The sequence below is a fragment of the Castor canadensis genome, chromosome 4 (genome assembly GCF_047511655.1).
Source record: "Castor canadensis chromosome 4, mCasCan1.hap1v2, whole genome shotgun sequence".
Classification (NCBI taxonomy): Eukaryota; Metazoa; Chordata; class Mammalia; order Rodentia; family Castoridae; genus Castor; species Castor canadensis.
The window spans coordinates 115,867,646-115,884,467 of NC_133389.1; the positions used below are offsets into that span (position 1 = coordinate 115,867,646).

Below are 16,822 nucleotides of genomic sequence, written 5' to 3' on the forward strand. Positions count from 1 at the left end.
GGTAACTGATTTTCTTTTGCGCCCATTTCTTCCATCAGCTCCTACCTTAATTCTTTCCTCTTCTTTTCCAACATTCTAGTGTATAATTATTTATAGTCCAGTCTTTCTCCATCTATTATTTCTTAAATTCCTTCTACTACTCAATTGAACTGCACTTGTGAAGTTCCCCCCAAATAAATATAAGCACACTCTCAGAACTTACAGGTTGGGTAGTGAAAATGCCATCCTTCCACTCACTCAGGTCAAAACATCTTAATGTCATCCTTGACTTCTGTCTTTCTCTTCTACCCTGCATCATATCTTTCACCAAATACAATTTTGACTCCATCCGTGGAAACACATCCACAATGCCATCATTTCTCACCTGGTCTGATCCTGCACCATTTCTTGTCTTTTTATCTGTTTTCTGTTTCCTTCCTTGTGCCCCACCCCCTCTTCCTGTTTGTTCTTCTTTGTCTGGAAAACGGATTCATCCAAATAGCATCGTTTTCCACCACCTGACTTCCCTCAAGTCTTTACTTCAGTATTACCTCAGTGAGGTCTTGTCTGGGTAACTCAACTAACAGTGGAAATCCAGACACTGCTAAGTCCCCTTCTTCATTGTACCCATCACCCACCCACGTATCATATGCAGTACTCATCTACCTGGTCATTCTTTGCCTCATTCTCTTTCCTCCAAACTGATATTTTATTTTCCAGCTACATTCCCAGTTCCTAGGACAATAAGTATTAAATATCTGGAACATAAAAAGTGTGCAAATAATAATTTGTTGAAAAGTAATAATTTTTTGTAATTAGAATAATTTTCCATTGGGTCAAAAGAAGCCTAAGCTTGTTTTCAATAACACTGGTTTCCTAAAGGAGATTATCATGCTTTTATATTCAATTTTAATTTAAAAATAAAACCAGATGTGAAAGCATCAAAGTATCAATCTTACAAAAATTCTTGTTTTGTGTGATTTTAACTTACTGGGATTTGAATAGCACATTTAAGTTTTAGATCTTTCTTTTTATTAATGTGAGGATTGTTTTAGAATGGCACAGTGCAAATGTTGCTCCCAATCTTACAAATGCTTGCTTCTACAGGAAAAAGAGTTGATTAGAGCAGTGATATCTTGGGTTATGATAACTAATCACTTATTAACCATCTGTTCCTCACTTTTTCTATATTACCCTCAGTTCAACAGTGTCTCATTTGTTGAATATTGCATTTTTTTTTTGAGGTCAAACATCCCTGTCTTTGTGATTACTCTTGACTTAGGCCTGAAAAGTATCATTGTGTTTCTTGCAAAAGGTTTAGTATTCTCTATTAGTATCTCTAGAGTGGAAAGAACCATTAATAAGAGAAGCTCTTTTTAATGATTTAAGTAAATGAAGATACTAATGCTCAAAAGCAGACTATTAGATTAGTATGCAGGAGAGCTCTGACTGAGATTGTAGCAAGCAGTGCCCTCAGACAGAAGCCAAAGAACAAAACCTTTTCAATACCCATTTTTGATACAAGATTGTTTTCTGGAACTAGTCATGACTATGAATATCAATAACTCTAAATAGGAGCCAAATTTATACATGACACAAAAATCATCAATAACTTTTCCATTATATGTGAGTGATAATTCTTGTGTTGCTGAGAAATAGTTTAGCATATACATGTCCCTTCAGGGTCTTGTCCTAAAGTATATTACAGTTTTCTAGGAAAATTGAAATAGAAAATTAACAAATTTATACAAATAGAAATAGTAAGAATAGATTGTGAGAATATTTATGAAGGGTTTGGAAATGGTTTGATTTATTGGAAAGATTCTTTTTAGGCTCGGACTCAACAATAAACAAAACTAGTGAATGGATTAATGAAAATTATGGAAGACTTTTTAAAGTTTTAATTCCCTCAGATCTCTGTCTATTGAGTTCATCCAACTCTATATTACCTCTTAAAGAAACATCATCTCTACTTAGAACTCAGACCCAAACCCACTTCCAACTTTCTTCTGACAATTTGCATTAGCTACCTCAAACTCAATGGAATAAAGATAATAGCCACTATTTGTTGAGGAGTTACCATTTATAAGGCATTATTTTAGGTGCTGCATTTTCATTAGCTTATTTAATTTCCAGAACATTTTGAATTATTATTATTTTTTTTTTGTGGGACCAGAGTTTCAACTAAGCAGACATGGTACCACTTAAGCCATACCTCCAGTCTGTTTTGCTCTGGTTATTTTGGAGATGGTTGTCTCACAAGCTTCTCGGGCCCCCCCACTCCCCTCCCAGCCTTGGACTGCATTCCTTCTGATCTCAGTCTTCCAAGTAGCTAGGATTATAGGCATGGACATCAGTACCCTGCTGAATTAGTTCTTTTATTATCTTAGTTTTAGAGAACAGAGATTCCAGGAGTCCAAGCAACTTGCCCAAGTTCACAGGGATATTAACTGATACTTCTGAGCACAAAGCCTAGGTTTTTTTTCTTTCCTTTCTCTTTTTTTCCCTTTATTGTTATGCTGGGTAGTGGTACATTGTGGTTTTCTTTTCTTTTTGCAGTGCTGGGAATTGGACTCAGAGTTTCACATATGCAAGGCAAGTATTTTCATTTTTTTTTTGCCCAGGGCTGGTCTTGGGCTGCAATCCTCCTATCTCTGTTTCTGGTGTAGCTGGGATCACAGGCATGAATCACCACACCCAGTTTGTTAACCATCTGTTACTATTCTTAAGCTAGAACTCTTCAGGTGTTCTCTCAAACAACTTCTTTTATTCTTTTCTATGTATTGTCAGATGTTACCTCTATCCATCAAACCAGAATCTTACACATACTACTTTTCTTTATTCCCTGTACCTGGGTAGTGGTTAAGCCGTGTCTCTTTCTTATCCTATATTTCTTGATACCATTATCCATCATTAGTACAGCTACATAGTTCAGGCTTTTATCAACTGTCAGATTACTAATTGATCTCTCTGCCAATAATATTATCCTAACATTTTCCATGTAACAGTTTAAGAGATCTTTCTAAATCCTATGTCATCATCATTGCTTTTTTTTTTTTTGCTTAAAATCCTTAAAGGGCTTCCTATCACAGGATTGAGCCTTTCATAATCTGGCTATTGTCTTCACCTTTATCCTTCTTTCTTGTCATCTCCTTTTATGTATTCATGCATTGGCCATAAAGAACTCCTTTTATTTTTATTTTTTTTTCATTTTTCTTTTATTATTCATATGTGCATACAAGGCTTGGTTCATTTCTCCCCCCTGCCCCCACCCCCTCCCTTACCACCCACTCCACCCCCTCCTGCTCCCCCCCCCCTCAATACCCAGCAGAAACTATTTTGCCCTTATCTCTAATTTTGTTGTAGAGAGAGTATAATCAATAATAGGAAGGAACAAGGGGTTTTGCTGGTTGAGATAAGGATAGCTATACAGGGCATTGACTCACATTGATTTCCTGTGCGTGGGTGTTACCTTCTAGGTTAATTCTTTTTGATCTAACCTTTTCTCTAGTACCTGAAAGAACTCCTTTTAATTCTCAAACACTTGCTGTTTCTCTAACCTGGAGTACTTTCCCTCTATTCTCCCATATAACCATGTCTTACCTTTATCACAGCAATTATTGTATGAAATATTAATTGAATGTTTGTGTTTCCCTATTTCAAAGCACACAGTAAGGTCTATGAGGCTTTGCTTTAACTTGTGTGTATAGTCTTTACATCTTGTTTATCTTCATAGTCTCTTATTTATTAGTACATAATGTACCTATTGACTCATGAGCTCCAAATCAATGAATGAATGGATAACGGACACTCAAATAAATGCTTCATCTGGATGTTTAGTTTTGCTAATTAAGGAGCACTCATTCTTCAAAGATTAGTTGAGGAAGGCAGGAGATACAGTTATATGATTGAACTGGTGAATATAGAATCATAGAGCTGGAGGAATTGCCTTCTTAATTTTGCTTTGAGATTTATGAGTGTATGGCATATTTAGAAACTCCAGAAAAACTTTTTTAGTGATAGCATGAAGAATAGTTTGGATACTGAGTCTTGAAGTAAGTGACTGACTTGCTCAAGGTTTTTTCAACCTCCAATTAGTTGTAGGGCTTGAATTTGAACCAGAGTCCTTAATTTTTACCTGCCTATTCTGTAGATGGAGAATATGCCATCAAGTCCAACCTTTTTATTTAACCAATAAAGGAATTCCTCAAGTGAGTAATCATTCCAAGATCTCAGAGCTACTTAGGGACCGAGACTTCTAATCCTATGCTTTCCCCTCTGTGAGAAGGAGTGGTTTGTGGAGCCAAGAAGCAGAGTTAAGCCAGTCTGCCTGGACTTGAATCCTAGCACCGATACTTACCAGCTCTGTGATGTGGGAAAATTCAATATTCTTATCTGTAAAATGGGGGAGATACTCACATTATAGGGCAGGTGTGAAGGCTAATAAGTTTATATAGTAAGCCTCTTAGAAAGCAGTTGCCACATAGTAAGTATTAGATAGGTATTAACTATTAATTTTTAATTTGAAAAAGTATGAGTGCTTTCTCTAACACTGACTTCCCACTGTGTCAACATTATAGGATCTATCATGCTATATTGCAATTATTCTCATACCTTGTAGACTATGAGCTCTTTATGGATCATGATATTGTCCCAGTCAAGGAACTACCATAGTGTGTGTCACCTAAGAGGCATTTGATAAACATTTAAAAAAATTAACAAACTTTTTTTTTCTTCAGAAAAATAATGATTGGATAAATATTTCACTGTTATTGACACTAAATCTGAATTTGGGAGAAATTTGTGATTTATCATGTCTACAAAAGAGACAGGGAAGAATGAAAAAAGCATGTTATAAATTTGGCTAAAGAAAGACAAACTACCTGGCTCAGCCCATCACCACTGCAGGATTTCTCACCCTGACACAGTAGTTATCACCTTAATTATTTTCTGTCAAGAAACAAGGGCACATGCTTCTTTCTGACTTTTTGAATGAACTTGAAGAAGCCTAAAAATAAACAGCATTTGCATACATCATTGTTGATAGGAATGCTTCATTTTTGGCTTGACCAAATTCATTAAAGAATTTATGATCATACTACCAATGCTAAGTTTGGACATGGAGCTCTTATTCTTTGTGGTAATTAGAATTGGTGACAATGTTTCATCTGGCAACCTGAACAAATTAGAGAGCAGTTATAGCATAATGCGAAATGTAAATGATTTGGAGCAGATACCTGGATTTGAATTCTGACTCTGTTGCTCTGCTCTTAGCCGTGACTTATTTCATTTCACTGTGCTGCAGCTTTTGACACAGAATGCATACTTCTTAGGGTTGATATGAGGATAAATTAAATTGTTACACAAAACACTTGGTGTAGTAGCTAGCATATTGTGAAACAGTAAATACTTGGTAGGTTTTTGTTGTTAAATATTGGATGGCATATTAGTTCCCTTAAGATATATCCTATAGTGTTGTATATTGTCTGATAAATAATTATAGATAGTTAAGACAAATGTTTTTCTTTTAAGAAATATAAGTGTTATTAGAGTAGCAAAAGGTATGTAAATCAGATTTGGATAGGTGACACACAGGCCATTTATATCAGATTCTCATTTTAAAAACACACAATCCTTATCCTCAGCCCAGTTTGTTAAATTAGAATCTTTGGTTATAGCTCCCAAGAATCAAAATTTTCAAAAGTATTCAGGATTATTCTGAGGTAAATTGACCATGGATAAACTTTAAGAAATACTTGTCTACATGATACATGCTTTCTTGAAAATTGTTAACTGATTAAAACATCTTACTATTATGTAAGAAGTCTTTTCTACTAAATCTACTTGTCCTCAAACTCTGATGTAGCAAATGGAAAAACTGTTACTAAATTTGTGAATATATGAAGTCATAACACTTGTATTTTCTAGGGGGGATTTCAAAGTCACAGAAATCACACTAGTTCTTTGTTTTAGATCTACTTTCAATCTTATTTGATAAAACATGCTTTTAACTATGGCTTGAGGTTAATTTAAAGTAATGGTTGTAACAAATTCAAATATTTAGGTGTTTTGACTGTGTTTATTATTTAATCTTGTATTGGAGCCTACCAAATTTGCACTCCAAAACAGAAACAAAAGCAAAACAAATAAACAAGCAAAAAGCTAGAAACAAAATTCCATTTTATCCTTGCTTCTGAACTTCACCTTGAGCACCAGCTAGTATTTATTTTCATACCATGTGAATATGGTAATGCTTTCTATGCTTTTGTATATGGTATTCATTTATTGGTAATGTTCTTGGGCATATAGACATATATGTGGTAAACCTTTTTCTATGTTTTGACTTGAACTCAGATATCATTTCCTCTAGGAAGTCTTCACTGACATCCTCTGCCTCCACCCTGGTCTGGATCAAGTACTCCTCACCTCTCCTTGGACATGTTTGATTGTTTATCTCATTTATATACTGTGACATCCTTGGTGGTAGCCTTTGATTTCCCAATGCCTTGCACAGTATTTGCCCCATAGAAATTATCCAGTAAATATCCATTAAATCAATAATTCAGTTTTTTATTATTTTCTTGATTTATGAGATGATTGTGTTCCCAAGAAGTAGTATTCAATTCAGGCACTTACATAAAAATAAATTTTCTCACCAGAAATAAAAGAACAAATTCAGTTCTTCAGGTTTGTCCTATTTTATTGATATTGAAGTAAGATAATTTTTTTTTACCTTAACCAAATTTTTCTCCCTACATTTATTTAAGTGCCTTGTATGCTCTCATTTAATCATTGGTGTGTAAGGTCCCACTTTCAGTTTCAGAAGACTAAATCCAGATGGACACTGGTTGCAAATAACAACATTGTAAGAAGAAATGACAATCCTGACTTCCCATATCACAGAATGTCTGGAATGGAGGAAAAGAAGACCTGGAAGTGAGTAAGAAAGAGCTGTATGCTCTTTCTCCATAGTTGAATCTTTGTTTCAGGTATGGTAGAGACAGACAGACACACACACACAGACACACACACACACACACACACACAGAGAGAGAGAGAGAGAGAGAGAGAGAGAGAGAGAGAGAGAGGATAATTTAGATAAATCTGTAGAATTGGAAAGTAGAGAGAACTTGTGTTCCATTTCCAACTAGAAATTTGGGATTCCCTTATCCCTGATGTAGCCTGGGAGAAGTAGGATTGGTGTATTTTAATAGTAATAGAGATCAAATTTAAGAGGCTATTTTAGATATTATGCCTTTTGAGTCAGTACTTCCACTTATCATATGTATGTATATAGACACACACACACATATTTGTTTTGATGGTACTAGGGATTGAATTCAGGATCTCATGCTTTCTAGGAAAGCATTCTACCTCTCGAGTCAGACCTATTTTGCTTTTAGTTATTTTTCCAGATAGGGTCTTTTGTTTTTCCTCCATCTAACCTCCGACAGTGATTCTCCTACTATGCCTCCTGCATAGTTGGGATTATAGGCGTGAGCCACTATGCCTAGCTTGTTTTTTGTTGAGAAGGGGTCTTGTGCTAACTTTTTTGCCTGGGTTGACCTTGAACTACAATCCTCTTGATCTCTGCCTCTGAAGTAGCTGAGATTACAAATGTGTACCACCATACCTGGCCCTTTCATTCATATTTATAACACAATGTCATTGGTTTAAATGTGATGGAAATGAGAAATAAAAAGGGTTTGCCATCCCCTACTCTCAGAATTTTCCAAAGTATCTATAATAAAAACATGCCAAAATGTTAACAGAGACTATCTCTGTTTGGTGAGATTATGAATGACTTGTTTCTGTATATACCATACAGAGTTTTGGAAAATTTTCATATTGGAATGGGTTTTTCACTTTGATTTGCCTGAGTAAACATTATTTATACTTTAGTTTAGGTTTTGTCTTCCCACTTACTAACTTATTACTCGGGCAGTGCATTCCTGCTGGATGCTTCTTTAGTATTTTGGACAATCACTTTAGTACATAGAAATAATTATGTTTCCTCTTCTAGAAAGGATCATAGCTTATTTATCTTTGTATCAACACACACCATCAAATAAATGTTTCATAAATATTTGTTGAGATGACTCATAAAAGGTCAACATAAAATTATTTTATAGTTCATACAAATTATAGTTTCAGATAAGGTTTTCATTAGAAAAAACTGTTTATAAATGAGTAATACAGAAAGATATTGTGGAACTCTGAAAATAATAGTAAAATTGGAATAAAGGTTAAGGTTCTTAGGTTCATTAGTAAGATCATGTAAAATGTATCTGAACATTTTTATTCACTAATAGTTTGGTTGTTTATGATGAAGCTGAGAAATTGCTATGAGTTTTAATTTTCTTTTCTCTTTCTCAAACATAACATTTGTCATTTTTCTTTGACAGACTGAAAACTCCATAGTAAACCAGATATTTTTCTTGTTCATCATAATCTGAGAATATATAGTAAAATTCACACATGGGGCACTGTGAATAATGATTATTTTGGTATAATTCTTTATGACTTGCTATAGAAAAGATCAGCTGAAGATTATTTTGCCACAAGATTAACTCTGTAATAAGTGTGATATTGATTAATTTTGAGTTAGGGAAAGAAATGATACATTCAGGACTACTTAGCAATAGCAGTGATAATTAGTCTTAAAGGCTGATAATTGGAGAAGTAATAAGTTAAGGCATACATATTCTTCTTGTTTACATAACAAGGAAGGAAAATTGGATTTTTTTCCCCACAAAAAGAAATTCCTTAAGGATTTTAAATCTCTATAGTAAGGGTGAGAAAAATGTTATTAGAAGTTAGTCATTTGGTCTTGTGGCCTACTTCTGGGTTTCACACATTTTTAAAATTTAAGCACTTTGTCAAATAATATTTTATTTCTTCTCTAAAATATGACCTTTTGAGTGCAGCATCCATATCTTATTTTTTTCTGTATAGTCATTAGCACCTTGCAGGTACTAATTTTTTTTTCTTTTTTTTTTGTTTTCATTTTTCTTTTATTATTCATATGTGCATACAAGGCTTGGTTCATTTCTCCCCCCTGCCCCCACCCCCTCCCTTACCACCCACTCCACCCCCTCCCGCTCCCCCCCCTCAATACCCAGCAGAAACTATTTTGCCCTTATCTCTAATTTTGTTGTAGAGAGAGTATAAGCAATAATAGGAAAGAACAAGGGGTTTTGCTGGTTGAGATAAGGATAGCTATACAGGGCATTGACTCACATTGATTTCCTGTGCGTGGGTGTTACCTTCTAGGTTAATTCTTTTTGATCTAACCTTTTCTCTAGTTCCTGGTCCACTTTTCCTATTGGCCTCAATAGTACTAATTAAGTGGAGTTGGATTAAGATGCTGCTCTTTATGAGCATGGTGATAGAGAATAAATAATTAACAGGGAGTGAAGGGGTTAATTTGATTAAAACATGATATATACAGGCTTGAAGTACCAGGACAAAATCCCCTCAGAATATCAAAATACACTTAAAAAAACATGAAGGGCAGGAGGGTGAAAATAGGTCTTTTCTGGGGTGGGTATCAGTAGGACTGGGGGGTTGGTGAAAGGAAAAGGTGAATGATGGTGAATATGGTGGATGCATGTTGTATCCATATATGAAAACCGAAGAATTAAACTTGTTGAAATAGTTCTAAGAAGGGGTGGGGAGAAGGGAAGAGGGAGAATAATGGAGGGAGTAAGTCTAAGATACATTGTAAGCACATATGTAAATGTCACAGTGTATCCCCCTGTACAACTATTGTATGCCAATAAAATAATGAAAAAAATACATGTTAAAAAAGATACTTCTCTTTAGCTTCAGTTTAGATTGTAGGTCTTGCATCCGTTTCCCATCAGGATAAATTGGGGCAAAAGTGAAAATCAGGTCCTGGTTCCAATACCAAGAATGGGAAAACCAGCCACAATCTAAAAGAAGTGGAAATTGGAAAGCCTCAAATTGGAGTGTATTCCCTAATTGCTTATTTACTGTATTCCTTTTCTGATAGTTATTGACTAGAATTACTATCAAGTTGGGGGCCAAGAATATCTGAAAAATGAGTATGATTTGCCACTTTTAAATTGTTGTATGATACAATGAGTTCCTTTATTTTAAGCCTGCTTTTAGAGTGGACATTTTTATTCTTTTTCATAGTGGTCAAATGTAATTATTTATTAAACTGTTAATAATTAATTAAATAAGAAAAGAGCATTAAATAAGAAATTAAATAAGAAAGAGCATTTTGGGTATCTCTTGAGTTGGTCAAATTCAACTAAATTGTTTTGGATTGATGTATCTGCCATACCTACATAATATGCATGAAATTGTTCGGGACCTTTGTATGGATCCCAAAGGATAAAAACACAGAGGGATAAAACATAAGTAAGTGGTATAAATAGTTCTGTGATGCATTTTCCTATGTGAGAATAGTAATTTTTAAAATATTAATCTTGAGCTAATAATAATGTCATTAATATAGCATTAATGTTCAGAATATATTTTGAAATTCATTGTCAACCTAATGTTCAGTGTTTTATATTTAAAAGATCAAAGCAAAGGACTTTGAGATCTAAGCCACAAACACAATACAGAAAAAAACCAGGACTGAAAAGTATTATTATTATTTTTTTGTGATACTAGTGTTGGTAGTAACCTGTAGAATCTAGTGTTTTCTTCAAATACAGTCAATATTAGATGGTCTCTTCTCTAAGATAAACAATGTATTAATGTGCATATCTTAACTCCCAGGGCTTAAAATAGCAAGAGTAGGTAGGAACTGAAAGTACATTGAGTCCATGCTAACTTGTACACTTGGGGGATTAGATAAAATTAAGGTCAGCAAGAGTCCCAGGATGCAGGACGAATCAAAGAAGGAAGCACACCATGGTGGCTGTGTTCCTTTCCTATTGGTCACAACATGGGCAGCTGGAGAGGAAGTTGGCTCTTCTGTTCAGTGCTTTCTGTAACTCCTTTCTGTGTATCATTGGCTTGTGGCCAATCTCTACTTTTATTTCATTATTCAGAGAGGAAAATTCCACTTTAATATTGCTGAGTATAACAGGAAATAGTATCAGTAAGCATAGTTCCTCACATATAGTGGGATTGACTTACTAAAAATCAGACTATTGTCTTATTCCTGTAGGGTATATACAACATTTACTTTCTTGTACAAATTCAGTCTTGCAATAATTAATATGATGCTTGAGACTATGGCTGTGAAGTTGTACTGACAGAATTTCATTGGATTTCTAAATAAGAGTAGGCTAACAGGAGCCTATTTTTAATCATCTAAGACCCAAGGAAATTTTACTGTAGTAGAAGGAAAAACTTGACTGGAAGAAATACAAAATTTACCTTGGAGTAATTTTTAGAAAGTATATATCAATCTAATTCCTCTCTTAATCCCCACCAAGGATGTATCAGAATCTCATCTGTGGTTGAAAAAAATGTTGTTTACACAATTTGAATTTCTTCTGTTTGTCTTCATCTCCAGAGTTTCAAAATCCGTGGAGAAGTTGAGCTGTAAAATTCTATGGTTTTCTTAGTAAAAATTCCACTATCTGGTGATGATTTTCTTCCCAGATGTTATCAGTTTTGTACTTTCTTCATTGAGAAGAAGCAGAGGAAGAAGTATACAACTTGCTTATTGTGTGGATGTGTTCTATCAGGTTATGTGTATTAATTCTAAAATAACTTATAAGAAATAGTAGATTAAATGAGATTAACCATTTTCTTTTCCCTCACTTTCTTCTTTGCTATGTACACAGCAGTTACTGAAATAGATTAAACATTAGCATAAAAACAAATATTTTCTTACAAAATAATACAAACTTATTGTAAGAGTTGTACTGGGAACAAAAACATATAAAATTTATCTGTAATTCCACTTTCAATAAGCATTATGGAGAGTTTTGGTGTATTGTTGATATGATTTAATATTCACTTTTGCTGATTAAAGATTATAAAATCTAATGAATTAGTTCAATTTAAATTATCTTCATAATTTTCAGTGATCCTCTTTTCAAATTTTTAAGATTTCATTTTATAATTTTTACATTTACTTACATGTGTATACACTATTTGTGCCCCTCCCCAGCCTTTTTAGCCCCTTCTTATTTTTAAACTCCATACTCTTAGTCTGAGGCCCAGTGATACATGAATTTCATTACTTAAAACAGATCTGATGGGGGAGCTTGCTGGTGCACTTCTGTATTCCTAGCACACATGTGAAGCCAGGAGGACTGTGAGCTTGAGGTCAGCCTGGGCTATACACTCTGTCTCAAAAAGCAAAGAGCTAGGGATGGAGCTTAGAATTAAGTGCTTGCCTAGCATGTGCAAAATCCTGGGTTGCATCCTTACCACCATAAAAAAATCCATGACTAACATTAGGAAATATTTGTAGTCACTCAATGACCATAATCATCTACTTTTCCCTACAAAAAAGCTTCTTTCACTCTTTTTCTTCCATGGGTTATTTAGGTAATCCCCTGTTCTTCTATCATGAGACTTTTAAGGCAAGTGGATATGTGCTTGGGCTACTTTTCTAGATTTATTGTTCTTTCAATGTGCTTTAGTATTGGAATCATTGCTACTATCAAAATATTTTCTGTCTTTGTCTTTTCTTTTGGGAAATCATAGAAAAATATATTTTATTTAATATATGACTTAAGTTCATCACAATTCAAATATTGAAAATATCTGTCCAGTTCTTACTGAATAAACAATAACTCCAACATTTGGTTTCTTTTTCTTTTCTTTTTTTTTTTGGTTAGTGAATAGTTCAATCTCCCTAAGACATTAATTTGGAAGTTGTTTTAACTGTTTTTTAAATTTTTTTATTTTCTACTAGCATAAGTTAATTGTATAAAGGAGTTTTATTATGATATTTACAACATGCATATAATATACTAATGTACTTTGATCAAACTCACCCCATCTGTATTACTCTTTCTTAACCCTCCTCCCCACTCCTTTTTAATGGTTTTTGGTGGGGCTCATTATGCTATTTTCATACATACATATATTTACTTCTTCAATATTCACTCTGGTCAATCTCTCCTTTCCCCCTCCCTACACTTGCTGGTCCCTCTCCCCTAAACAGTTCCCCTTTTATAATCATGTCATATTATTAGTAGTATTTGTACGTCTAGACTCTACATATGAGCCCAAACATGCAATATTTGTCTTTCTAAGCTTGGCTTATCTTGCTTAACATGATGATCTCCCTCAGGTATTCAGAGCAAGCAGCTAGTAAACCTTTGTGTTATCATCATCTCCTTTGAACTATGTTTCCTGTGCCTCAAGGTGTCAAAATCAGACCGATCTGGTTGGAGGCCAGCTTGAACTCTCCTCTATAAGAAGTTAGCACCTCAGGTGAAATTCTTAATGCTTGTCAAACTTGCAGCATTGCAGGCTGTGTTTTCTGAGTAGCCAGGTGTGGGCAGTGATACAGGACTTGGGGGATCTCTCTTACTGGCCCAGGGATCCAAGGCGTTCAGTGCAAAACCTGGCCAGCAGCCCGAATGAGTAGGAGCCATGTGACTCTGGTGAGTTGGAGTGTGCAATTGCCTCCTGCTTCAGAGCTACCTGATCCGAATACTAAGCAGAGCGAGTTCCGGGCTGAGTGTAAGACACTGAAGACACTGCAGAGCAAGGTGCTTATTCCAGAAGCTTTACAAAACATGGAGATTAAAGACCAGGGAGCCCAAATGGAGCCGCTGCTGCCTACGGTAAGAGACAACCTGCTGTCAAATAGATTAACCGCTTTGCTGCAGAACCTGTCAGGCAAGTGCTGTGCTAGCTGAGTGCAGCGAGTGTACTTTTGGGGTGGTGGATAGCTCCCACGACATATGGACCAGGGTCTCCTCCCATCTCCGGAGGCTGAAATGCATAAAGCAAAGCACATGATTTTCCCCCCTTCTCAATATGGATGCACTATGGTGATGAAATGTCTCACATTGGTTGCTGTTTGAAGAAATGGCTAGGTTATAGCAGCAGGAGCACTTGTGTGTGTCTCTCTCGGTTACTGCTTGTATTTCTATTTCTCAGGCTGTGCAGGGGTGGCTCTTCATGTAATTCCTGATAAATTTCTTCTTTATACCTCATCCTCAGGCAGCGAGGTGAGGGACTCTGCTACTGTTGCAGCTCTACAGATTTAGTCTCTGGAGAAACCAGGGGAAAGAACCGTTGAGAGAGAGAGAGAGAGAGAGAGAGAGAGAGAGAGAGAGAGAGAGAGAGAGAGTGTGTGTGTGTGTGTGTGTGTAAAATCTGTCAGACTCTCTCAAAGGGAAATGTGTCATGGTTCACGTACAAAGAAGGTATGCATTTAGGGTGGGGGGTCAGGCTCATGACTCAGATTTGAGTATTTGAAAGGTTCCTGAACTGTCATTTGGAAATAGACCATCTGTTTATCTCTGGGTCCTTAAGCCTCCTCCCTAGATTTAATTTTTAGATAAGTGACTGATTTGCCTGTCTTTTCCCCAATCTCTCTGTCTGGCTCACAGACTTTGGAGATCTTCAAGCAACATCTTTTTTAGTCTGGAGCTGCTGATGTTGCTGTGTTCAAGGAAAAAGAAAAAAAAAAAAAAAGAGAAAACCTCAATATTTCCTTGACGCAGCAGAGATGCCAAATGCTAGCTTCCAGCCATCTATTAGCGCTGTCACAGCTAAGCACAGAAGAAATGCCCTCCCTGCGCCAAAACAGGCGGAGGGGCTGTTCTTCAGCTCTGCTTTACTCAGGTTGGTGACCCACCTTGCAGACTAGGCACTGGCGGTAATCTGTGCACGTCCTAATCCTTTTCTAACCTTTAAACGCACCATTAAATCAAATGATACCGTTGAAGGAGTGAGCAAATTCTGGGCCACTGTATTTTTCAGGGCCTTACCTCTCCCGCCGGGCTCAAATGCTGCAAAAAAGATTGCAGTTTGCATTCCCGAATCAGCTGTGGCTACAGAGCATGCCCAGAGCTCGGCAGGACGCCAGGTTTGGACCGGGAGGGAACAGGGAGATGCGAAGGACATCGAGTCACCACATTGAATGGAGCCTAAATAAGGGCAGGGGCTGTGTCAGGCAGGGAAAAAGGAAGCAGGTCAGGTAATCTGCCTGCTTAAAATTAGTCATTTCTGCGTGGAATCAAAGTGGAGTTATCACATAAAAATAAATGATAGGAGATTTGTCCATCTTTCCAAACTTGAATAGATCCATCAGAATAAACAGTGTTCCTAGGATGAGAGATGGGAACTATACACAGGAATTGCAGTGTGGAGATTTAGGAAAGATTAAATATAGGGGGGAAAAATCCCTTTTTTGGCGGCAGGGGGTGGGTTGGAACTTGTCCTAGAAAAGCAGGCTGAAGCCAGTTTGATGTGGCTTATGGATTGTCACTTGTTGGGAACAGTTAAAGGATTTAAGACCAAATGAGGATTAACTGGAGGAATTTAGAAACGGATGACATTACTGAGCTAGATAGGCAACGAGTTTTTGGCTTAAAAGAGCAAACAAGTTTGGCTAGAAAAGGTCTATATGAGTGGTGAAAATTAAAAGTTTGTGCTCCATGTGGCCAATAGCCACTACAGAACAGGTATAAGGTTTAATGGTAATAGAGTCATGTCAGCAATTTTGCTGTAAGAAAAGTGAACCTAAGAAGCCAGAAAGCAGGGTTAATTTTTGGTCCAAATTTACATTTGTATAGTGTTGCTCTTATGACTTTTTTTAAGTTCTCAAAAAATGTATGTTATACAAAACAGATTTTATTATCTTTATTTTAAAAATGAGAAATGGAAGTACGTGGAGTTTGAATAAAATGTTTAAGGTCACATAGTGATAAAACCAAGACTAGACTATAGGTCTTCTAAAACAAGTTTAGAAATTAAAAAAAAGAAATCAATGTTTTTATATTACATTCTTAGCCGGGCTAAACACAATCAGTTTCTGGATTAGAATTTTTATGATGAGAAAAGAGAAATAAATACCTTTGGGATTTGTCTTAGAAAATTAATCAGATGATTTTGCAAATCACTGTGAGCAGTAATATGGCATGATATTTAAGAACATAGTCTAGTAAAACGCAGAACTGCGTTTGTTTGCTCTATAACCTTGCAAAGTTATGTCTTAGATTCCACAACTGAAAAATGGGAAAGGAATGGTATATATCTTTTGGGTTTTGTGATGAGTAAATGATATAGCCTATGTGAAGTTCCTGGCATTTTAGGTGTCAAGTTTCATAAAGTTGGTTTCCAGTACCATCCACTAAGTAGTGAAAGTGGGAAACAGCACTGGAGAAGACTGTACAATGGAGGTAGAAGGTGGAGTGTTTTAGTTATAACTGTGTAAACTTTGCATATGGTTGGAAGCCAATTGGAAAGACACTGAAAGCTAAGATTACACCTAGGACAAAACCAATCAGGAGTTGATGGATAAAAAAGTGAGAGAAAAAGAAAAATAGTAAGAGTAGTAAGTGTGTCAAATGAGTGAATATATTGATTGATTAAGGAAAGATTCTCCTTAAACCTCCTGAAGTTTGCCTCCATTTAGTATAAATAAAGTTCATCTGAATGGAATGGTGGAGAAAGCCCTGATGTGTTCCCTTTCATCTGAATCTTCCTTGGAAGCTTCAAAGATAATTGTCTTTTGCTAGAATAGACATTGTTGCATTTTATAGGCCCTAATCACTCTAGGGTGAGAACACTCACTTTTCTAGGCTCAGAGCATAGTCAAGCTTTAGCAGCAACAGACCGTTATGTCTGAAGCTATAGAAAAGCATCTCTAGAAGATACTTTTACTCATTTAATGGCCACTCTTGCCCAAACATTCTTGGTCTGAGAATGTAGGAATGAA

At 35.9% G+C, this 16,822-nt stretch overlaps 1 protein-coding gene across 5 annotated transcripts in view; it reads left to right on the forward strand.

The window, feature by feature from the left end:
• Window positions 1–13,365: 13,365 nt before the first annotated feature.
• The window catches only part of Slc4a10 (solute carrier family 4 member 10), a 307,228-nt gene continuing 303,771 nt past the window's right edge, over window positions 13,366–16,822 (forward strand). For 2 of the 5 annotated variants that reach the window (XM_074070948.1, XM_074070951.1), the window contains exon 1: window positions 13,366–13,715. In XM_074070948.1, coding sequence (XP_073927049.1) covers window positions 13,509–13,715 — 207 coding nt within the window. In that variant the 5' untranslated portion in view covers window positions 13,366–13,508. The remainder of the gene's footprint in view (window positions 13,716–16,822) is intronic. The other 3 variants (XM_074070947.1, XM_074070950.1, XM_074070949.1) reach the window with 2 other exon arrangements.